Source organism: Grammomys surdaster, unplaced genomic scaffold, assembly GCF_004785775.1.
Source record: "Grammomys surdaster isolate TR1022 unplaced genomic scaffold, NIH_TR_1.0 170, whole genome shotgun sequence".
NCBI lineage: Eukaryota > Metazoa > Chordata > Mammalia > Rodentia > Muridae > Grammomys > Grammomys surdaster.
In genome coordinates this window covers 21,809,546-21,833,976 of record NW_021604618.1, presented here as the reverse complement: position 1 = coordinate 21,833,976, position 24,431 = coordinate 21,809,546, and the positions used below count along the sequence as shown (strand labels likewise).

Sequence of the window (24,431 nt, the reverse complement as noted above, 5' to 3'; positions counted from 1 at the left end):
TAACTTGGAGATTCTGTGTGTATCCAGTATATAGTATGCCTTAGGTGGTCTTGGTAAACTGCAGTGTTTGCTTAATATGTGCTATATTAAGTGAAGAACTGGCTTTAGTGTTGGTCTACTGTATCATGAATTACACATATATCTGTAGTGTTGGCAAAAGAAACCATTATAGTAGTGATTAATAGTCATGGTACTGAGTATCTCTCCAGTCAATCTTGGTTGATTTGTCCACCGTTTTAGCTCTTTTGGCATTAAGTGAAATGAATTCTATGTGGTACAGTCAGGTGTTGACATCTCTCACTCTCTCTGTCTCTCAGGGTATTAATGGAATTCTTGCTGATGAAATGGGTCTTGGTAAAACTGTACAGAGCATTGCCCTCCTGGCACATCTGGCTGAGGTGAGTAGATGGAATTGTCAGTTTTAGTCTCCTGAATTTAGGCTTAGCTTCTCTTCTCTTCTTTTTCAAAACGGGGTTTCTCTGTGTAGCCTTGGGTATCCTAGACCTCGCTGCATAGATGTGGCTGGCCTCTAACCCGGAGATCTACCTGCCTCTTTCTTCCAAGTACTGGAATTAAGGGCCTGCATCACCATCAACAATGAGCCACTTAAAAACAGTGTTACTCGTGGTAGTGTATCAAAATAGCAGAACTTGTTGCTACATCTGAAGACTCTTTTTATAATGATTTATTTATTTGCATTGGTGTTTTAACTGCATATATGTCTGAGGGTGTTGGATCCCCCTAGACTGGAATTACAGACAGTTGTGAGCTACCATATGGGTCCTAGGAATTAAACTCACATCCTCTGGAAGAGTAGCCAGTGCTTTTAATCTCTGAGCCATCTTTCCAGCCCCAGACCTTTTTTGTTCTCAGTGGGGCCAGGACAATGTTTGAACGAGTATAGCTAGAATTCTTGTCTTTTTCCTAGCTTTTTTGTTGTTGTTGTTGTTTTTGTTGTTGTTTTTTTTTAAAGATTTATTTATTTATTATATATGAATACACTACTGTAGCTGTCTTCAGACACACCAGAAGAGGGCATCAGATCTCATTACAGATGGTTGTGAGCCACCATGTGGTTGCTGGGATTTGAACTCATGACCTCTGGAAGGAAGTGCAGTCAGTGCTCTTAACCACTGAGCCATCTCTCCAGCCCTGTTTTGTTTTTCTGAGACAGGGTTTCTCTGTATAGCCCTGGCTGACCTGGAACTCACTTTGTAGACCAGGTTGGTCTCGAACTCAGAAATCCGCCTGCCTCTGCCTCCCAAGTGCTGGGATTAAAGGCGTGTGCCACCACCGCTCGGCTGAATTCTTGTCTTTATTTCCTTTTAAGAAGTTCTGATATATTGTCAAGGACTTTATGGTTGTAAGAATTGGTACTGGATTTCCATCACAACACTGCTTTTTCTAGCCATGTCATATAGTCAGCTCACTTAATGTCTTTGAAGTAAGTCTTTAAATCTCTTGTGCCTAGTTTTCTACAGTAATATATACCTTACAGTAATAATAATAATTCTTCTTCTTCTTCTTCTTCTTCTCTTTCTCCTCCTCCTCCTCCTCCTCTTCTTCCTCCTCTTCTTCCTCCTCTTTTTCCTCCTCCTCCTCTTCTTCCTCCTGCTCTTCTTCCTCCTCCTCCTTCTTTATCTTCTTCTTTTTTTTTGAGACAGGGTTTGGTCAGGTATAAGCTGTTCTGGAACTCAACTCTGTAGCACAGGTTGGCCTAAACTCAGAGACTTGCCTGCCTCTGCCTCCTGAGTTGGTAAGATTAAAGGACTGCGCTGCCACCACCACTACAAGAATTAAATGGAAAAAAATGTGTAATACATACTTTGAAAAAAGTAACATTCTTCTAATTTAATAACAGTGAAATTGTGATAACATAGTAGAAACTAATGAAAGTGAATCAGTATGTCATACATATATTTTTTTAAAGATTTATTTATTTAATTTTATGTATATGAGTACACCATTGCTCTCTTCAGACACACTAAAAGAGGGCATCAGACCCCTTTGCAGATGGTTGGTTGTAAGCCACCATGTTGTTGCTGGGAATTGAACTCAGGACCTCTGGAAGAGCAGTCAGTGCTCTTAACCACTCAGCCATCTCTCCAGCCCCTGTCATACACATTTTATGGATGAAATAAGACCCAAAAGTCATGAGAGTCATTGCTTAGTACTTTACCTCCCTGGTCTGTCTTTATTATATTAACATTGCTTTTCACTGGATGCATATGTGTGGACACTTAGGAGATAGGCATAGTTTCTCTTGTTTCAGTAATACCTATTTTTAAACTTCACTTGTCATTAATTGATTATTTAGGATTAAATACCTTCAGTTTTCCTACGGCTGGCTGATCCCATTTTCTGTTGCAGAGAGAAAACATTTGGGGACCTTTTTTAATAATTTCACCTGCTTCTACACTTAATAATTGGCACCAGGAGTTTACAAGATTTGTTCCTAAATTTAAGGTAATATGCTCTTGTTCTTTAAGATAAGCTTTCTGACCCTTGTTTTGCTGCCTTCTAATTGTCTTAGACACCTGATGCTCTCATAAACACTGTGACTGAAGACAACATGGGAAGAAAGGGTTCATTTTAGCTCACAGCTTTATATTCCATCATTATTTAAGGAGTTTTGAGCAGGAACCCATAAGTCAGGAACCTGAAGGCAGGAACTAAAGCAGAGGCCTTGGAAGTGTGCTACTTACTGTTTTGTTCTGATGGTTTGCTCAGCCTGCTTTCTTTCATCACTCAGTGTCACCCATGAAGGTGTGACACTGCTCCCTATGGGATGGGACCAAGACAATAACTTACAGACTTGCTTAGAGGCTAATCTTGTTGTTTGTTTGGTTGGTTGTTTTTTGAGACAAAGTCTCTATATGTGACTTTGGCTATCTTGGAACTCTCTATGTAGATCAGGCTGGCCTTGATCAGTGGATCATAGAGATCCACTGGTCCCTGCCTCCAGAATGCTGTGATTAAAGGCATATGCTACCACACCTGATATACAGGCCAAGATTATGGAGGCATTTTCTTATTTGTGGTTCCCTCTTTGTCTCCTGATTGCTAGGATGAAAGATGTGCTTCCTACTCTTTAGTTTTTATTTTTGAATGTACATAGATATGTGTGGGTAGTTGAATCTTCTGGAACTGGAATTACAGGTGCTTGTCAGCTGCCTGATACAGGTTCTGGGGACCAAACTCAGGTGCTCTAGAAGAGCATTAGGTACTCCTAACTGTTGAGCCATCTCTTCAGTCTCCATGTTTGTTTTCTTTGATACAGTCTTCTGTGTCATAGGCTGTCCTCCAAGTTGTTATATAGCCGGTGTTTCTAAGTGTATGCCACCACACAAGGTTTATGTGGTTTAGGAATCAATCATAGAGCTTCGTGCATGCTAGATGATCACTCTACAAAGTGAACTACCTACCCAGTCCCTTGTATCTTTATTTGCTTTATTTGTTTACTTATGTTTTAGAGACAGGATTATACTATACCCCCAGTATTTCAGGAGGCTATCTTAGAATCCACTGTGTAGTCTAGGCTGGCTCTGAACTTGTGGTGGGTAGTCAGCCTGCTTCTCTTTCTAACTGATGGGATTCTAGGTGAAACATGATGTCTAGCTGTTTGTTTTTGTTGTTTGTTTTGCTTTGTTTTGTTTTGTTGAGACATAGTCTGGTGTAACCTGGGCTGGTTTTGAACTTTCCAAGTGACTGGGCAAGTCTGACTTTAAACTCCTGATCCTGCCAAGTGCTGGAAGTGTGAGTCATTATTTCCAGCTGTCTTATATTCCTTTCTTTTTTTTTTTTTTTTTTTAAAGATTTATTTATTTATTTTAAGTATATGAGTACACTGTAGCTGTCTTCAGACACACCAGAAGAGGGCATCCAATCTCATTATGGGTGGTTGTGAGCCACCATGTGGTTGCTGGGATTTGAACTCAGGACCTCTGGAAGAGCAGTCAGTGCTCTTAACCGCCAAGCCATCTCTCCAGCCCCTTATATTCCTTTCTTAGAAAAATTATTTATGAGAGTAATAAGGGAGCCTATGCATCTTTATACTACATAAGTGAGAAGTTTCAAATTCCAATTTAAGATATTTGAGGTATTTTCCGTATGAATTGATAGTCAAGGTAAGATGATAGAAGTAGCTGTCTTGTTTCAAAGTAGATTTTGCCAAATTTTATATTGTATTTTAGTTTGTTCACAATAATTCATTGTTCTTAATACTGTAAAGTTAGTCTTGATCCTGCTTATAATGGCTAACATAGATAATGTAAAAATTGATTTAACTAATTCAGAGAGGAAAAAAATGAGATTGACTTGGCTAGAGATAATGTTCAATTGATAGACTGCTTGATTGCTATAAACGAAACCACAAATTTGATCCCTAGCACTTCATAAAACTAGCAGTGGTCCGTTTCCTGGCATGGGAGGTGGAAGCAGAAGGACTCAAAGCTGGGGCATCCTCAGCTGTATAGTAGGCCTCGGGCCAGCAGGAAGCCCTGCCTCAAAAAAATCAAGAAGTGTGTGGTATAAATTTGAGTATGATGTAGACACAAGGTAAATAGTTTTGGTGCTGGACATGTTGGCCCATACCTATAATGTTGTTACATGTGAAGCCGACTTATTTTCAGTTCTATAAGGATATGAGATTGAATCCATTGAAATTTTCTCATGAATTTTTGGGCATATGAAAAATGGAAATAATATTCTTGGTTTTTTTTCTTTTCAAATAATGGCTAGATACATGTTGAATGCAATGTCAAAAAATAGTTCTTACAGCCACTGAATCTTTGAGCTGCTCCTCCACTGGCCAATAGATGGCAGCATGGTATTACTTCAAGACAGCAGTTCTCAATCTATGCTTGTCAACCAACCCTTTCACAGGGTTCACATATCAGATTTCCTACCTATCAGATATTTACATTATGATTCATAACAGCAGTAATATGTTATGAAGCAGCAATGAAAATACCTGTATGGTTGGTGGTCACCACAACATGAAGAACTGTATTGAACAGTTGTAGCTTTAGGGAGGTTGAGAACCACTGCTTAAGTCTTCATTCATATCTCTCCTTTCACTAATGCTTAGAGCTGAACGTTCATGTGCATATGCAGTATCCATCTTATACATTTGTTTATTGAACTTCATTTTAATTCTAGCATAGAGGGTATAAAATAGAATCTGGTGTCCTAGTCATAAGTGTCCCCTCTTGGATTTTCTCTTTTACTTATTTTATATTATACAATGTTCATACTATAAAAACTTACCATTTTCCCAAGAGAGTGGTATATACCTGTTGTCTCAGTACTCAAGAAGTTGAGGCAGGGGATTGCCACAAGTTCAAGGCCATCCTGATCTACATAGCAAATTTCCTGGCCAACCAGGACTACTTAGCAAAACTTTGTCTCAAAAAGCCAGTCAAACCAAAAAAATACCATTGTTCAGGGTAGGCAGGCTAGACCAAAAAGTGGAGGCACTACCACTAAGCCTAGAGATTTGAATTCAGGCCTTAGCACTCAGATGGGAGAAAAAGAGAGCCAAATTCTGCATGTTGTCCTTTGGCTTTTGTCTGTGTGCTGTGGCACATGAGTATGCACACATGGATATATGGACATTCACATACATTTAAAATAAGTGTAATAAAAAAAAACCCTACTCTTGTAAAGATTTACGTGTACGGTTCAGTAGCTTTAAGTATATTCACTGTGTTTTACAGCTGTCCCTGCTCTCATCCCTACTGTCTTTGCCCTACCCTTAAACCTATGTCCATTAAGCAGTAATTTCTTATTTCCCTTTGCCTCTAGCCTCTGGAAAACACAAGTCTTTATTTGCCAAATACTTCATGTAACTGGAAACCATGCAGTATATTGCCTTAGATGCTTGGCTCCTTTCATTCAGTGTAAAAAGTCCAGGTTCACCCACAATGTAACATATCAGTGATTATTCTTTTTTCTTTTTTATAGCTAAAAAATTCTCTGTGTATTTCATTTTGGTTCTTGCTCATCTGTCGATGGATTTTAGTGTGCTTTTCAACTTTTAGCTGCTCTTCGCCACAGAGTTATAAACATTCATGTACATTTTTGCTTGAATTGCATGTCTTGTTTTCATTACTATAGGGCCTATGTCCAAATTGATTACTGGGTCATGCTATATTTCTGGGTATTTAGAAACCTGTTTTTATGTGGTCTGTCTGTAAACTAAGATTTGATTGCACAGTTTTAAAGCACTGATTAAAACATACCTCATAGTACACAACATGGCATTCAGATATGTATCTTTTCATATATTTTTATATCCAGTGTTTTATATTCACACTATTTTGTTGATGTATCATTAATGATTGATTTATACTCTTAAAACAACTGAGTTTTCTCAGAGACCATATGGACTGCAAAGCTTAGAATTTACAAAGGGTTTGCTGACCGCAGTACAGTCAATTGTTTTTATTGCCATCTCTCTTAGGTTGTTGAAAATGTGTTTACTTTCCTGTTAGATGGAGGTTCTACTCAGTGTTATAAATAAATTTAATAAGATACAGATCTGTGATATTGAGATCCGGAAGTTCAGTGTATTTGGTGTCGGTGTCTGAAAAATGTGTGTGGTTATGACTAGGACCTCGTCTCCTTACAACTTCTTTATTTTTCTAATAAAATGTGATTTGTAGAGGTTTTTGTTTTTGTTTGAGACTAGGTTACTCTGTAGCCCTGGCTGTCCTAGAATTTGCTCTGTAGACCAGGCTAGCCTTGAAATCACAGCGATCCACCTGCCTCTGCATCCCAAGTGCTGGGATTAAAGGCCCGGGCAACCACTGGCTGGCCTCTTACTGGTTTCTTACTGAATCATTCAGAGTGACATTATTGATAATGCTTACAGTTTATTCTCAAAAACAAAATAATATATTGATCTGTTTTCTAGGTGCTACCATATTGGGGAAACCCTCATGATAGAAAAGTTATCCGGAGATTCTGGAGTCAGGTAACTTCAGGCTCTCGCTCTCGTGCTGTCGCTCCCCTGTCCTCTTGCTCTTCCGTTCTCTGTGGCCTCATGCATACAAAATCTGTAATACATACACATTTCTGGATATGGGGCAAATATATTTTTATTTTGATAAAATGTTTTTCCTGTACAAGCAATCATTTGGACTTAAAAAAGAGACCTTTTTTCTTTAAGATTTACTTTTCAAAAACTAGTGTGTATTTGCGTGTGTATATTTACAACAAATGTATGCAGGATCCTTAAGAGGCTATTGAGGAGGGCGTCAGATCCTCTTGAACTAGAGTTAGAAATGATTCTGAGTCAACTTGCAAGCTCCAAGTGATCTAGCCACGGAGCAGTCTCTTCAGTCCCACTTTCCTTTTTCTTTCATGAACTGTAGATTAGTTGAAAGAAAATGCTTTAAAAGACATTGGACAGCTGGGCGGTGGTGGCGCACGCCTTTAATCCCAGCACTTGGGAGGCAGAGGCAGGCGGATTTCTGAGTTCGAGAGTTTGAGGCCAGCCTGGTCTACAGAGTGAGTTCCAGGACAGCCAGGGCTATACAGAGAAACCCTGTCTCGAAAAACCAAACCAAAAAACAAACAAACAAACAAACAAAAGACATTGGACATTTGCATTTTACCTCACTGCATGTCTTTTGGTCACATAGATGGAAGAACATCTATTTTTCATTCTTCATTTAAAGGAGTGTTCATACGTTATTACCTTTTTAAAGACAAGATCTCACTCTGTAGAGGTCACCAGGCTGACCTCAAACCAGAGATCCTTCTGCCTTTGCCTCCCCAGTGCTGGGATTAAAGATGTGCACCACAACTCTAGGCTTTCTTCTTTATCTACTGGAGAGCTGGCTCAGTGGGTGCTGAGCAATCTTGATTCCCAGAACCAACAGTGGAGGGAGGGAGAACCAACTCTGGAAGATTGCCCTTTGATCGTCACTTGTATATCCATACTCATATTTACACATACATGTGCATAAAAATGGTTCTTGAAAAATTTGACATAATGTTTTTCTATATTTTTTCTTCTTGCATTTGTAGAAGACCTTATACACTCAGGATGCCCCCTTCCATGTGGTCATCACTAGCTACCAGCTGGTGGTACAGGATGTCAAATATTTCCAGCGAGTCAAGTGGCAATACATGGTACTGGATGAAGCTCAGGCACTGAAGAGTAGTTCCAGGTAATATGTGTAATAGAAACTAGCCTCATGGTGGGCTTCTACACATAGAATCAGCAAAGGCTAGAAATTTCAGAATGTAACGTAGCATAGTCTATGCCTCAGCTATTTGCCTGGCAAGAATGGAGAAATTCTTATTTATACTTTTTCTTTGAGACTTAAATATCATACTTAGAATGTATTGAATGGTTATAACTTTTGTTGTTGTTGTTCTTCCTCCTCTTCTTCCTCTTCTTCCTGTTTTTCTTCCTCTTCTTCCCCTTCCTCCTCTTCCTCCTTCTTTTTCTTCCTTTTTCCTCCTTCTTTCACTTCTTCTTCCTCCTCTTCCTCCTCCTCCTCCTCCTCCTCCTCCTCTTCCTCTTCTTCCTACTATTCTTCCCTTTCAAAGGTAAGAACAGTAGGAAACTGTAAAGCCAGAAAGGTCTCCCACTTTACCTATTTGTGGATTTTTTTCCCCCTAAGCCATAATACCATTGATATTGATGAGTCTCACAGTTCTGCTCAGGTTTTTATCTTCATTTTTGTTAAAGTATATTTTTGATTGTGTGCATGATACAGTATATGATTCTTAAGTATTATTTGGAAAACATTTTTAGAAATGTTGGGTCTTAGCATAATTACATAAAGACATATTCCTGACTTATAATTTGTAACTCGGTATCTTGAACAGTGTTCGTTGGAAGATTCTCTTACAATTCCAGTGTCGGAATCGGCTTTTGTTAACTGGAACCCCCATTCAGAATACCATGGCAGAGGTAGGCAATGGTAACGGTGTGTGTCTTCGTAAGACACCTGTACCCACACTGGACTCCTACCATTCTGTACAAATTATAGTTGCCATAGTAGAAGAATTAGACTGTAGCTTCCTAAGTGTCTTGTAGGGAACATTCTTATTTTCTTACTATTTATTAATTATAATGTTCCTTTTGTTTCCTTAATAAATGTTGAGCACATTAGGAAATGTTGCTCATCTAATACAGATAACTTTTTACTCTAGAATTGGAAAATAATAGTCTCTAACACCGAGGGCCTCCCTCAATTTTTTTTCTTTAGAATTCATTATAATAGGGGTCAGAAAACTTTCTGTAAAAGAGGAAATAGTATTTTACACTTCATAGACAGTACATAACAACTACTTGTTTTTGCTTATGCAGTATGGAAGCCGTCATACGTAGAATATAAATGAATGGCTTTGGTTATGTTCCCATAAAACTTTACTCATGAAAACGTAAGACCAACCAGATATCGTCATAGGCTGTAATTGTCTAGCCTTTCCTCAAGGGCTGTTAGCAGCTAGTTATACTACTACACAACTATGTTCAGTTGTGGAATCAGCTGTGTAACTGTCATCTTTAAAACTATTATACTATAAACTCTGAGCAGTGTTTGTACTTCTAAGTTTGTAGTTTGCAATTAATAGAGAAATCATCATTTTTTGTTTGTATTAGGGTTCATTGAGCAAGCATGTGTTTGGATTCATTTATTCTTTCTGATTCATACACACATTAATTTGTTGATCCACTCCCCAAACCTTAATATATAGTCACACAGTATCATTTTATGGCACCGTATCTTTTTCATATTTTTCCTTTGTTTTAAGCTCTGGGCTCTGCTACATTTCATTATGCCAACATTATTTGATTCGCATGAAGAATTTAATGAATGGTTTTCCAAAGACATTGAAAGTCATGCTGAAAACAAATCTGCTATTGATGAGAGTAAGTACTGCTATGGCTTTCCTCTTTTTGTATGGAGATTTAGGACTCTGTAATCCAGGTCTCATGCTATACCCAGAATGGCTTGGGATTCACTATGTAGTGTGGCCTCAAACAGATATTTCCTGTTTCAGTTTCCCAAGTGCTGAGATTACATGTGGGAGCCACCATACCTGGATCTGAATTTTATTTTCAGTCTATTAGTATGGGGAACTATGTATATATTTTTCCTGTGTGAAGAATTTCTCTTTCAGTCTACCTACAAGATTTGAGGGTAAAACTGTAATAAAGTAGTTAATATGCTGTTAATAAAGTAGCTAAATACTCTGAGTTAAAAAGGACAATCTAAGCGAGATATAGGTTTGTAGGCATTCTGTCTTAGGTAGGGTTTCCATTGCTGTGAAAAGACACCATGACCATGGGAACTCTTATAAAGGAAAACATTTAATTGGGGCTGGCGTACAGGTTCAGAAGTTTAGTCCATTTATCATCATGGCAGGAAGTATGGCAGTATTCAGGCAGACATGGTGCTAGAAGTGCCGAGAGTTCTACATCTTTGTCTTTAGGCAGCAGAAGGAAACTGTCTTACTGGGCATAGCTTGAGTTTAGGAGACCTTAAAGCCCACCTACACAGTGCCTTACTTCTAAAAAACCACACTTACTCCAATAAGACCACACCTCCAACCATTGAAACACATGGATCTATGGGGGCCAAACCTATTCAGACCATCACATTCCCATGGAAACATCACATGAAAATTATATTCATAGGGAAATCATATAACAAATCATGTTTTTTTCAGTTTTGTTTTTATAATAAAAGTCAAATATTAGAAAGGTTATCTCTGTTATTTTTCCATCTATATTAGGATTTAAAATTTTTTTTTCCTTTTAATTTTTCTAATTATTGAATGGGAAGGTGCATACTGCAGTGAGCTTGTAAAGGCTTTAGGGCAATTATGGAGTTGTTCTTTTGTTTGTTTTACCCCTGTGTGGGTTCTGAGGAAATTGGACTGAGGTCACTAGGCTTGATTGGTAAGCGTCTTCATCTACTGAACCATTTCATCAGCCCTAGGATTTGTTTCTATTGCAAACATTTTTAACCCTGTTTGTCAATAGTTTTGTACTATTTGCCTAATATTAAGAATTTGTCATGTTGCTATTTCATTTGTGGTTTTTTTTTTTTTTTTTTGGTTTTTCGAGACAGGGTTTCTCTGTGTAGCCCTGGCTGTCCTGGAACTCACTCTGTAGACCAGGCTGGCCTCGAACTCAAAAATTCGCCTGCCTCTGCCTCCCAAGTGCTGGGATTAAAGGCGTGCGCCACCACCGCCCGGCACATTTGTGGTTTTTTAAGATAAGATTCCTCTATGTAGCTGGGCAGTGATGGCACATGCCTTTAATCCCAGCACTTGGGAGGCAGAGGCAGGTGGATTTCTGAGTTTGAGGCCAGCCTGGTCTACAGAGTGAGTTCCAGGACAGCCAGGGCTACACAGAGAAACCCTGTCTCAAAAAACCAAAAAAAAAAAAAAAAAAAAAGATTCCTCTATGTAGTCCTGGCTGTTGTGCAACTCACGCTTTTGACTAGCCTAGCCTTCAACTCAGAGATCTGCCTCTCTCTGGTTCTCAAGTGCTGAGATTAAAGGTGTGCATCACCTCTCCCTGGCCGCCATGTTGCTTATTATGTAGACATAACTTGACATCTACTAATCGTAAGAAAAATTAAGTAGGGTCTGGTGAGATGTCTCAGTGGTTAAGAGCCCTGGCTGGTTTTCTAGAGGATCTAGGTTCAATTCCCAGAATGCACATGGCAGCTCCCAGTTGTCTGTATCTCTAGTCACTTGGGATATGACACTCTTTCCTGAACACATTAAACACTACATATGTACATGATGCTCAGACATGCATGCAGCCAAAACACCTATACATCATAAAATAAATAAATTCTGTAAGTATAATTTTGGGGAAAATGGTGTCCTAGTTAGCTTTCTGTTGCTGTGAAAAACTTCCTGACCAAAAGCAGTTTGGGGAAGAAAGAGTTTACTTGGGTTACATGTCTCAGTTCTAAACCATTGTAGATCTCAGAAGAGGAGCAGAAGCAGAAAGCTTAAAGCAGAAACTGAAGCATAGATCGTGGAGAAACACTACTTTCTTGGCTTGTTTTCATGGGTTTTTCAGCAGCCGCCTTGTTTACCCAGGACCACCTGCTCAGGGGTAGTAGCACTGTCCCTAGTGGGCTGGGGTTCCTTAATCAGTAATTCAGAAACTGTAGCCATATGTAGTGGTTCATGTCTTTAATCCCAGCACTCAGAAGGCAGAGGCAGGTGGATCTCTTGAGTTTGAGGCCAACTGGATCCATAGAGTAAGTTCTAGGTTAGCCAGAACTACATAGTGAGACCCTGTCTTGAAAGAAAAGAAAAGGAGAAGAAAATGTTCCCACAGTCTAGTCTCGATGGGAAAGAATTCCTCAGTTGGAGTTCTTTCTCCCTAGGGGATGCTACTTTGTATCAGGTTCATTAAAAACTACATAGTACACTCTGGAAGTTCCTTCTAGCTTTGAGTCGATCTTAATACAATCTCCCAATTAGGCTCTGAAAGTGGGTTTTAATGTAAACAGTCTTTATAATATGATGCTTGTTTTTCTACTTTGGAACAAATTCATTTCTTTTAGAGAATCATTGAGCTCAGTGGCATTTGCAGGGTGTAGGAGAGGAAGGTGTTGTTTATTTTGACTGTCTTAAATCAGTATATGGTACATTATTTGTGGACTTCCTGTTTCAGATCAACTCTCTCGTTTACACATGATCTTGAAACCATTTATGCTGAGAAGAATCAAAAAAGATGTAGAAAATGAATTGTCTGACAAGGTAAGAAGTAAAATCTTAATGAGTTTGGACCTTAGTAGATACCAACTTAGGGTTCTTCACAGGATATTCTCTCTCTTTCTTTCTTTCTTTCTTTCTTTCTTTCTTTTTTTTTTTTGGTTTTTCGAGACAGGGTTTCTCTGTGTAGTTCTGGCTGTCCTGGAACTCACTCTGTAGACCAGGGTGGCCTCGAACTAAGAAATCTACCTGCCTCTGCCTCCCAAGTGCCGGGATTAAAGGTGTGCCCCACCCCTGCCCAGCCGGGATATTTTCTTGATACATATTTAGGTGTTTGATTAAGAAGCTCTTTCATCTTGAACAGTCATAGGGGATCTAACCAAGGCAAAGTAACATTCTTTTTCTTTTGTTAACACTCCTCCTCCTCCATTTGTTTTTGTTTTATTTTTGTACAGGGTCTTAACACTATAAACTAGGCTAGCCTGGAACTCATGTAGTATAGGGTGACCAAACTCTGAACAATCTTCCTGCCTGTTGAGATTATAGGTATGAGCCATCAATCCTGGCCATACTTTGATTAATGGAAAGTTTGAAGCATTACAAAAATAAAATAATATAATAACTCCACTTGTGCCCATGTTACAGCATAGGTAGTTATCAACTCATGGCCATCCCCAACTTTTCATGTATTCTGAAACAAATAATTTCACGCAGATCTCTGGATGGTTTTAATTTTCCTTTGAAACAAAGTCTCACCACGTAGACCAGGCTGAGGTCGGCCCCAGAGCATGGAAAGTTTCTTGTTTTTTGCAGAATTCCAGGTACTGGGATTAATCATGCCCTGCAGATTTTGTCTTTTTTAAAGTCCGGTATCGGCCAGGCAGTGGTGGTGCGCGCCTTTAATCCCAGCACTTGGGAGGCAGAGGCAGGCGGATTTCTGAGTTCGAGGCCAGCCTGGTCTACAGAGTGAGTTCCAGGACAGCCAGGGCTACACAGAGAAACCCTATCTCGAAAAAACCAAAAAAATAAAAAAAATAAAGTCAGGTATCATTATCTTTGAGAAAATGAATGATAATATTGTTAACCAGTTTAGTGTGTTTTATAAAAAATCTCTCTTTCTTCATGATGTCCTACATGGCACTTGTACACTAAGAGTCCTTTCACATTTGGGACTTGAAATATGGATGTGGGGATATTTGGAAATTACTGTGAAGGGTGATGGTTGGTGCTGTTAAAACTGTAAAGATAGGCCAGATGTGGTTGTGGTTAGTCCTAGTACTCGGGAGGCAGGGGCACATGGATTCTGTGAGTTCGAGGCCAGCCTGGTCTACAGATCGAGTTCTAGGACAGACAGAGTTACACAGACAAACCTTGTCTCAGATAGGGAAAAAAAATTAAGTGGAAAATATTATTCAGGGAGATCATCTAGTGTGTGAGACAAGAGAAATGGGTCACAGAAACATTGTTTTCAAGATGATTGTCCCCATCATAGACGTATAGAAACCATTAATTCAGATAAGTACTGATTCTGCAGTCATTATAATCTGGTTTGTATGTGTCTTCTACTTTAAGTTTAAACTAGTTATTCTTCACCTGATTTTTACAAATATATAAAAATATTTTGTTTAATTTTTTTTTTAATTTTTTAGATTGAGATTCTAATGTACTGCCAATTGACCAGCCGACAAAAACTCTTATATCAGGCATTAAAGAATAAAATTTCCATTGAGGACTTACTGCAGTCTTCAATGGGCTCTACACAACAAGCACAGAACACCACCAGCAGCCTAATGAATTTAGTCATGCAGTTCAGGAAGGTAAGACTTAGGTCATTTGCTTTGATGTTCTTATTGACTTGCTTCCTGGAGAGGACTGTAGGCTTGATGCCAAATAGAGCACTAGATGAAAGTGGGAAGGTAAGCATTCAGGAAGTTAACATTCAGCAATGATGTACACAAATGACAGTGTTGTCTTACCACTTCTCTTCTTAGGTGTGTAATCACCCAGAGTTATTTGAACGACAAGAAACATGGTCTCCATTTCATATTTCCCTAAAGCCATATGAAATTTCAAAGTTTATCTATCGTCATGGACAGATCAGGGTCTTCAACCATTCACGAGATAGGTGAGTAAATGGTTAAGATCTGGTGATGCTGAAGTGTTTTTGTAATTTGGCTCAGTGGGCACATTTATTTTTAGTAGTGCTAGGGATTGAACTCAAGGTCTCATGCTTATTAAGTGATCTACTACACAACTTTATCCCTAGTGCAATAGATAAATTTAGTGATGAATATGTGAATGTCCAATAAAGAGATATTTAAACAAATGGTGAACAACTATTGAGGGTGCTTATGGGGGGAGTTGGAACGCCATTATGGCTCTCATTAGATGGCTTTAAGCATCTTAGCCATTTCTATTTACCTACCTGTGTACAGGTGTGTATTTGCACCAAAAGTTGACAGTTTTACTGTACTAAAATGCCTTAGTATACTTAAAGTGACTTAGATTCACACCTACTGCAAAACTGAGTCTATTACTTTGTAGTTAAATTTACTCTTTTGTTAGTGTCTGAGTTAAAAAAGTTGAAATAGTCACTAAGCTAATATGCTAGAGATCATATATTATTCATAAATTGGTATATGCTTCATTGTATATCTGTAAGTCAGGATACTTCTGGATTCCAGACTTTCTGTTGTGCTCTTAAATGAATATCTGTATGCCAGCTTTCGAGAGCTATGGACTTTGAAAGTTCAAAGCTTTGTTACAAAATATTCATCAACATGACCTAACAAAATTAAAATTGAAGATCATTTAACAGATTTGAACAAGAGAAACAGACAAGAGTTGTGCTTTCGTGGAGATTAGACTTGAGATTCTATGGAGTGAGGAGAGATTTGTTACATTATTGTAACCATTCTAAATTTTCTAACAATTTTGTCAGGATTTGCATGGTCATATGACAAATAACTTTTTATGTGTAGAAATAATCTTAAGAATTTTTCTTATTTTGGAGCCTCCAGTTTAGTTAACTTTCCAGTGTGTTTATTTCCCTTGAGAGTTACTTTAATTACTTGCTTTACAGGTGGTTGAAGGTTCTTCTTTCTCCATTTGCACCAGACTATATCCAACAGTCTCTCTTCCATAGAAAAGGTAGGCATTTTCATCTTTGGAAAGAAGGTGTATCCGTGACTTACTGGGGTGTTTTTAGTTTTGCCTGTGGACAGATTTTGTTTTGTACTAGTAATGGTTTGGGCTTTTATTTTGATTAAAAATAAGATTGATGAAGTGACTAGGGAGGTGACTTAGAATGGAATATTAGCATTTGCTACACTAGTGTGAGAATTAAAGTTCAAATCTCTACAACCCAGGTAAATGCTGCCTGTGCTTGCCTTCCCGTTATCCTAGCACATGGGTGGCAGAAACAGGATCCCTAAGGGTCAGGATTGTTGTTTAATTTTTCAGGTATTAATGAAGGAAGCTGTTTTTCTTTCCTTCGATTTATTGATGTCTCGCCAGCAGAAATGGCAAACCTCATGCTTCAGGGACTTCTGGCCAGGTGAGAAGTTTGCTTGCTTTTTGATAGAAGAGCATTGGGAATAGGCAGGGACAAAATGTTATGATGTGAAGTCAAGTATTTAGTATTATACCATTTTGGCCTTTTGTCGCTCTATTAGTAATTTTTTGAGCCAGGAGTGATGGTGATACGTACCTGTAATTTAAGCACTTGGGGGCTGAGGCAGGGGATTGGGTGTTAGAAGCAGGTTATGCCACATGAAACATTGTCCCACCCACCAATAAAAAAGAATTACAGGATGGAAAGATGGCTTAGTGGTTAAGAGCACTAACTGCTCTTCCAGAGGTCCCGAGTTCAGTTCCCAGCAACTCCATGGTGGCTTATGTATATGTATAATAAGATCTGATGCCTTCTGGTGTGTCTGAAGACAGCAACAGTGTACTCATATACATACATAACTAAATAAATATATTTTTTTAAAGAATTACTTTTTCTCTGCGCGTGCATGTGCACATCTGTAGGTGTATATAGATATGCTTGCTATTTATTACATTAAGCATTCTGAGAAAAGCCGGGCGGTGGTGGCGCACGCCTTTAATCCCAGCACTTGGGAGGCAGAGGCACACGGATTCCTGAGTTTGAGAGTTCGAGGCTAGCCTGGTCTACAGAGTGAGTTCCAGGACACCCAGGGTAACCCTTTTCCAAAAAACCAAACAAAAAAAAAAAAAAAAAAAGGCATTCTGGGAAATTTAGCTCTACATTTTTGTTTGCAAAATGGCTTTCACTGATTTTATTGTGTTTTTTAATTTTTTTTTCTTTTCTTTTTTTTTTTTTAAGATTTATTTATTTATTATATATGAGTACACTGTAGCTGTCTTCAGACACACCAGAAGAGGGCATCAGATCTCATTACAGATGGTTGTGAGCCACCATGTGGTTGCTGGGATTTGAACTCAGAACCTCTGGAAGTGCAGTCAGTGCTCTTAACCACTGAGCCATCTCTCCAGCCCTGTGTTTTTAAATTTATTTATAACTTTTTAAAAAATGTTAATTGGTGTTTTGCCTGCGTGTATGTCTGTGTTATAGACAGGTTTGAACTGCTATGAAAATGCTGAAAATTGAACCTGGGTCCTGTGAATGAGCAGTCAGTGCTCTTAACTGCTGAGCCATCTCCCCAGCCCCATTATGGTGTTTTTAATGTAATAGATACCTCATTAGGAATTATTGTCTCCCCAATGAGATGGGTTTTATGCTGAGAGTTTTTAAAGTAGAGATAAATGTTTTTGAATATTTTTGTATTGTTTACTTTCTGTTGTAATTTTATAGAGCATTTTATTTTATAAACAAATCACATCAAAGAATATATAGAGCAAAAGTATGAAGTGGCTTTATCTGAATGTTTGAAGGAATTGTTTCCAAAATGCTCAAGATCTACAAATGATGTATAATAATGACATAGATCCTTGTTGTAAGCTACCACAGTTCCTAGAAGCACTGAGTATGCACGTCTCTATGTTTGTTTCAGGTGGTTAGCTCTTTTCCTATCTCTGAAAGCCTCCTACAGGCTCCATCAGCTGCGCTCCTGGGTAGAGCCGGATGGGAAGAGTCATCAGCGATATCTGAGAAATAAGGATTTTCTTCTTGGAGTTGATTTTCCCCTTTCCTTCCCCAACCTTTGCAGCTGCCCTTTGTTAAAGGTAAGTCACTCTCTGTGCATAAATTGCCTGCTTACTTCCCTTTTTGCATTATTAAAAATAATGTGAAATGATGTCCTCAAGTACCTCAGTGTTCTGAGGAGCTTGTACTGTGTATTGAGTTAAATCATGCGTTGATGTTTTCCAGTTTAAATGTTCTGTATATCACTTTGTTGTGGTGAACAACTGCTTGGCTTGCTTTCTTTAAACTTTTCCTTTATTTTTATCTTATATGTTGAGCATTTTGCCTGCATGTGTCTGGAGTGTAGAAGGCTGGGGCAAGAGGACTACAAGTTCAGAGCCAGCATGAGCAATTTAGTGAGACCCAGTCTCCATAGAAAAATCAAAATAGGTCTGTAGCTGTTGTAGTATCTTGCCATTAGCCCTTTTTGGTTTTGGGGTTTTTTTTGTTTGTTTGTTTGTTTTGAGTTGATTTCCCCCCCCCCCATCTGTCTGTCTGTCTATCTGTGTCTCTCTGTCTCTCTGTGTCTCTGTCTCTGTCTTTCTCTCTATAGTGGATATTTTCTTTATTTACATTTTAACCCATTTTTGTTTTTGTTTAGGAATTATTTGCTTGAGGCTCCATGTGTAAATTTATAAAAAATGTATGCAGTACACTATGTCTGAGGGCTTTAAAATTTGCTCATGACTCCTGGCAAGAATGTACTAGCTGTTAATGATGGCACACATCAAATCCCAGTACTTTGCACGTGGAGACGAGTTCAGGTTCATCCTTTGCTACATAGTGCTTGAGGCCAGCCTATGCTACCCTGTCTCAACAAAGAAAAGTTTTATCAGTGTCTGAAAGATATGTACATGTATAGCAAAAACTGCATCTACAGGCTTGTAGACAAGAGTGCTCACTATTCCTTTGTATATAGTTTGCCTTTATTTTCTTCTTCTCCTCTTCCCTGCCCTCTCCTTTGCATCCCTTTTCCTCTGGTAGATGGATGTGTGAGGCAGATCCAGATTTAGAGAGGGCCGGCTTTGTAATATAGGTGTGAAAAGTGGGTTCAGTAGAAAAGGTGCTTGTTCCTAAGCCTGAGAACCTGTGTTGAATCGCAAGAATCGGAGTGTAATCCTTAGATGATGAGAGGAAAGAAGATCCAACAAGTTGTGCAACACTCACACACACATTACAGAAAAGCAAGATGGAAAAGCAGTTGAATGTCAGCCTCTGGTCTACACCCACATATATAACAAAAATATATGCATACACATAGATAAGAAAAATAAAAGAATAATTTTTTTTTTATTTTTTTCAAGACAGGGTTTCTCTGTGTAGCCCTGGCTGTCCTGGAACTCACCCTGTAGACCAGGCTGGCCTCGAACTCAGAAATCCGCCTGCCTCTGCCTCCCAAGTGCTGGGATTAAAGGTGTGCGCCACCACTGCCCAGCAGAATAATACTTTTTTATGTAAGACAAGAGTTAGGATATATATTCAGTATAGAGTAAAACCAAGTTTTACTCTTAGGCTTGGTAGGGAGAGGCAGAGGAAGAAGCTTTGCACTGTCCATATTTATTTAAGCCCACCAGGAAAAAGTAACTTTATGTTTTTAATGGTTGTCTGATGGAGGCTAAAGAGAGGTTGTTTACTGTTTGTGAATATTTGTATTCCTGTGTCTGTGTGAATAAGAAAACCAATCAGCATGTGGTGGTATATGTTTGTTATCTTCAGCACTTGGGAGACAGTGACAGCAGGATTACCACAACTTTTGAAGCCAGCCTGATCTATTTAGTGAGTTATGTCTAGGCCAGAGATGATTGCATAATGCGACTTGTCTCAAAAGAATCACTGTTGGCAGGATATTGTAGCACACACCTTTAATCCCAGCACTCATAAAGCAGCAACAGATAGATTTCTGAATTGAAGGCTAGCCTGGTCTACATAAAGAATTCTGGGCCATCAAAGGCCACACTGTCTCAAAAAGAACCATCTTTGCTGTAACTACATGATGCTGTTAGCACCTGATATTTTATTAAGAGAAAATTTAGATGAAAATAGTTTTAATTATTATTTACCTCTATAGTTATAACAAACCATATAGTACATGCAGAATTTTCTCTGAAATACCTCTTCTAAAAGTAAGAATTAGAAATGACACTTGTCATTTTGAAATTAATGTGTGGCCTCAACTATGTATTGCATGTTTGAGTCTAATTCGTGGTTGTTTAGATATAATAGCTTTGGCCAAGATAAAAGTTCTTTAAGTTGAGTAGTATGTGACTCATTAGCAATAATTGTCCTTACACTAATTTTATTTGTTTTAGTCTCTTGTTTTCAGCAGCCACTGCAAAGCAGTGAGTGGCTACTCAGACCAGGTCGTCCATCAACGGAGATCAGCTACCTCCTCACGTCGTTGCTGCCTCCTCACTGAGCTGCCATCTTTTTTGTGTGTGGCTAGTCCACGAGTAAGTGCCATAGGAGGGAAGAAATATTATACTGTAAAAAATGAACTAGTACTCAAGGGACAGTTTCTAAGCTGTTCAGATCTTGAAAAACAAATCAATCTTTCTTTGTTTTGTTTTGTTTTGTTTTTTGAGACAGAGTTTCTCTGTGTAGCCCTGGCTGTCCTGGCACTCACCCTGTAGACCAGGCCTCGAATTCAGAGATCTGCCTGCCTCTGCCTCCCAAGTGCTGGGATTAAAGGCGTGCGCCACCACTGCCCTGCAAAACAAATCAGTCTTAGTTTGTAAGAAGAAAAGTACTTGGTGTGTTTGTTCACTTTTGATCCCAAGACATGGGAGTCTTGTGACTTCAAGGCAAGACTGAGTTACATAATAAGACCCTATGTCAAAGAATATTAAAAATAGGACAATATCCATGATCCTGTCCCAATACTTCTCACCTTGAAATGGGTAGATTTGAAAATTATTATATGGTGCATGGGTGCTACTTTTTGATTAAGTCAGAGACTATAAACTGTAATGGAACAAGCTGTCTGTCAGGAACATCAGTCCTTAGCAGGATCAGGGAAAAGGAAGCTATTGTCATCTGCTTTGAGGTTTTATTAAGGTTGTCATAGGATTGTGGCTCAATTAGTTGAAGGTTCTATCTGGCCTTATCTCAGTACAGTCCAGGATCAGGCAGTATCCCAGTGTGGTGTTTCCCACCTCCACAACAGCCTTGCCTGGACTATGGTTCCCAGGTGGGCTCCTCCTTAACAGTGACTAGTGCTTGTACTAACCATTCAGTTGTTAAAATTTTGGGGGTGGGGAAAGCTGGTGGTATTTGTGTTGTAGTTTCAGCTTTGAGCATTTATTTCTGTCTTCCCATACCCTACTTATTACAACAGTATTCCCAGAATTGCTTACAAAAGGCCTGGAAAGGTTTCCTTTGGTTCACTGGATTCGGTACTCTGTCTACATCTTCTGCTTCCTTCCTTTCCTCATTGATCATAGCCAGATAAAAATTCTCCCATATTCCATGAAGAGGTATATGAAGGAAGAAAGGCAGAATAGCGACAAAAAGTCTGACAGAGAGTCTAAAGGAAGATGAATAGCAATGAAATGTGAATCCTGTGAGCTGCTGCCTGCTTAGGTTAATTCCCATGCCGTTCTCAGCCCTGTTCGCTGGGTATTTATGGAGAAAGTATTCCTCTCTCTCTGGAGAAACCTTAGAATCATAGTTAATTAGGGAAATGTATTTTTTTAGAAAGTATCTAAAACCAAGTACTTATGTAGAAAGCAGCCTCAGGCTTCACTGATAATGGCTGCCTTCATTCTCTGTTAACCTGATCTCTGCACCAAGATCCTAAGAGAAGAAGCTTAGGTTTTTGAAAGAGAAATGCCAAAACTATTATCCCTAGTATGTCATATAGCCAATTAAAACTACTAAAAAATGTATTTATGCACATAAAAATTTTTGTTACATTTCAAGAGTTCCCAAATCTCTATGACCAACATCACTCAAAAACAGTCTTCCCAAAGTCAGAAATTAACCAACAAAGATAGTAAAGTACAGTCCTGCCGGGCAGTGGTGGCCCACGCCTTTAATCCCAGCACTTGAGAGGCAGAGACAGATGGATTTCTGAGTTCGAGGCCAGTCTGGTCTACAGAGCTAGTTCCAGGACAGCAAAGGCTACACAGGAAAAAAAAAATGTAGCTTGAAGGAAGTTGTTGTAGTCACTGTAAATGTGGTATCATCACTGTGCCCTTTTTCCCACATGTTCTCTTACTTCATACTTGTAAAGTTTTATCATGTAACATGTGCTAAACCTGAAATAGGAATCATTACACCATGATTTTGAGGACATGAAGATTCTAACCGTGTGTGAACATTTTATACACATGTAACTAGGCTTCATCTTTTGTCTCAGCCCTGCGGCCAAATAAAGTGGCATTTCCATAAGATGCAGTTCATTCTATTGACTTTAAACATTTGGTGAGGAGGGAAAAATTGATATTCTTGGATCCTTGATTGGCTTAGTCCTGCTAGAAGTCATTTCTCTGGTTCATGTTCTGGGTAGCTGCCATTAAGGAAGGAGCTATTTATCAATAGCTAAGAAATAGCTGTACATGGTTAGTTGAGTAAGGAAGACCTTGGGTATGTATCTTACCAAACCTTAGAAGTGTTTGGAGCAGTCACTCTCCCGCAGCTAGAGCAGGAGCACACATGTCAGGAAGGACGCCCTAAATGCTTGATGAAGCATCTCCTCAAACTACAGCAACTCAGGTTAATGAAGCAAGGCATGGCATTTTTATGTGCAAATTGCAAGGGGCACAACCTTTTGACATTGTGATATCATGCTGTCATGTACAAAAGAGTTGTGTTTTATTTGTAGCTCTCCATGAATGCATCTGGCCTGCAAGCACAGGTTAGACATGCCTGAACTAGACACAGTATGTATATCCATTAGGTGGAGGGAAGAATGTTCTTTCATGCCTTATCGCCCGTATACCTATACCATCAGAGTTTGCAGAATGAGCACAAGCTGTCTAGGCTGGAGCTAACTTAGAAGTAGGATTTATTCTAAGTAGAAATGGACTGTTTTGCTCTTTTAGCCCTCCAAAATATACCGCTCACATACTTAGACCATGATATTTTATAAGTCCACATATATCTTGAACCAGGGCTCATCACCAAAGCTTATCAAAAACTTAAAAAAAAAATCATTAAGAATTGTTAGATTCCCTGCACCTACGTGATGGCTTACAACTGATCGTTCCAGTTTTAAGGAATCCGTTACCCTCTTGACATCATGGGTACTAGGCATGCCCGAAGTGCATATTCATACAAGTTAGCAAAACATACACATTAAAAAAAGAAGTGTGCTTTGTATTCAGCCCTGGACTTGGATGTCAGCAAAAAATGAAATTTTGGTGAAAGTTTATAATTGAGAAGTTTTACTTTTTAAACTACTAAGAGCACCTAGATCTGATCCTTAGCAGGAGAGCATTGTGCCTGTGTCACTATCTTCCCATTGTCCTTCATTCTGATCATCTAGTGTCTGATTTTCCATCTTGAGATTATGGCCCAAAGTCTTAATTCCACGCTGAGTTATATTTCATTCCAGAAAGTCAGGAGAAGGTAGAGGATTTGTGTTTTAGTGTAAAATATATCAGTATTAGTTTCCACTGTCCAGTATCCCATAACTCAGGAAGCTAAAGCAGAAGGAATATGAGTTTCAAGCTAGCGGGGCTACATGAGAGGTCTGCTTCCCGAAACCATAAAGCATCTAGGGATGTAGCTCCGTGATGCATGTTTGTCTAACATGAATAAGTCCTTGAGTTCAGTCCCCATTTGGAGTAGGCGATGCAGTCAGGAAGAAAAAATTCTGGAGTGCATGGTGTTTGAATACTTGCAGAACCTTCCCCTGAGATCAAACATTTAGTTATTTTATAGAAGTACGGCTGTTAAAATATTTTGACTAAGATATGTGACTAACATCCTATATGGTAGATGTCTGCTTTGGCCCAGAGTCTGCTGGATTGCCAAGTAGATGAGCCATTTCAGAGAGATGAAGTTCTTGTAAACCTGCTTTGTGTTTCCATCTTTGTAATAATCTATTGAAAGATACAAGTGAGTGTAAAGGAAAACAACAACAAGGAAAATATTCTGGAGGAAAGGAAAGCAGTAAGGGCTCCTAGACTTGTCTGTAGGAACCTTTCAACCCCAGCCAAGCTTGGGAGCTCTTGACCCTTTGCTCTGGCCTTAGGTAATTTTGCAACTGAGCCGTAGATGGCACTGTTTCTTAACAGTCTCCGTTCCTCTTAGCTTGTGCTGTTTATTATTTGGCTATTGATAAATGAGACTGTTTCTCTGTTCTTGGTACTTTGTGGCTCTTGGAAGCACCTGCAACCCCACATTCATTCAGCTAGCCGTATTGTGTAGCTCAGCTTCCTAGGATGGGCTGTTTATTGGCACCCCTCCTAGAGTCACCTCTGTGATCTGCTCCAATCAAGGAGCATATCCAAGCTTGAGGATTGCTGCTCTGTAAAGATTGACTCATGTGAACACAACAGTCGATAGCAGAGCAGGTTTCCTAACAGCCTATCTTTGGAGAAATAACAGA

General features: G+C 39.0%; 1 protein-coding gene across 1 annotated transcript in view; it reads left to right on the top strand.

Annotated features, from left to right (window-relative positions):
* Positions 1-24,431, top strand: part of Ino80 (INO80 complex ATPase subunit) — a 96,175-nt gene that overhangs the window by 32,943 nt on the left and 38,801 nt on the right. The window contains exons 13-25 of the mRNA XM_028767073.1: positions 318-398; positions 2,371-2,466; positions 6,917-6,976; positions 8,035-8,177; positions 8,845-8,929; positions 9,775-9,892; positions 12,668-12,753; positions 14,358-14,525; positions 14,700-14,833; positions 15,791-15,858; positions 16,171-16,264; positions 17,748-17,919; positions 20,188-20,328. Coding sequence (XP_028622906.1) covers positions 318-398; positions 2,371-2,466; positions 6,917-6,976; positions 8,035-8,177; positions 8,845-8,929; positions 9,775-9,892; positions 12,668-12,753; positions 14,358-14,525; positions 14,700-14,833; positions 15,791-15,858; positions 16,171-16,264; positions 17,748-17,919; positions 20,188-20,328 — 1,446 coding nt within the window. The remainder of the gene's footprint in view (positions 1-317; positions 399-2,370; positions 2,467-6,916; positions 6,977-8,034; positions 8,178-8,844; positions 8,930-9,774; positions 9,893-12,667; positions 12,754-14,357; positions 14,526-14,699; positions 14,834-15,790; positions 15,859-16,170; positions 16,265-17,747; positions 17,920-20,187; positions 20,329-24,431) is intronic.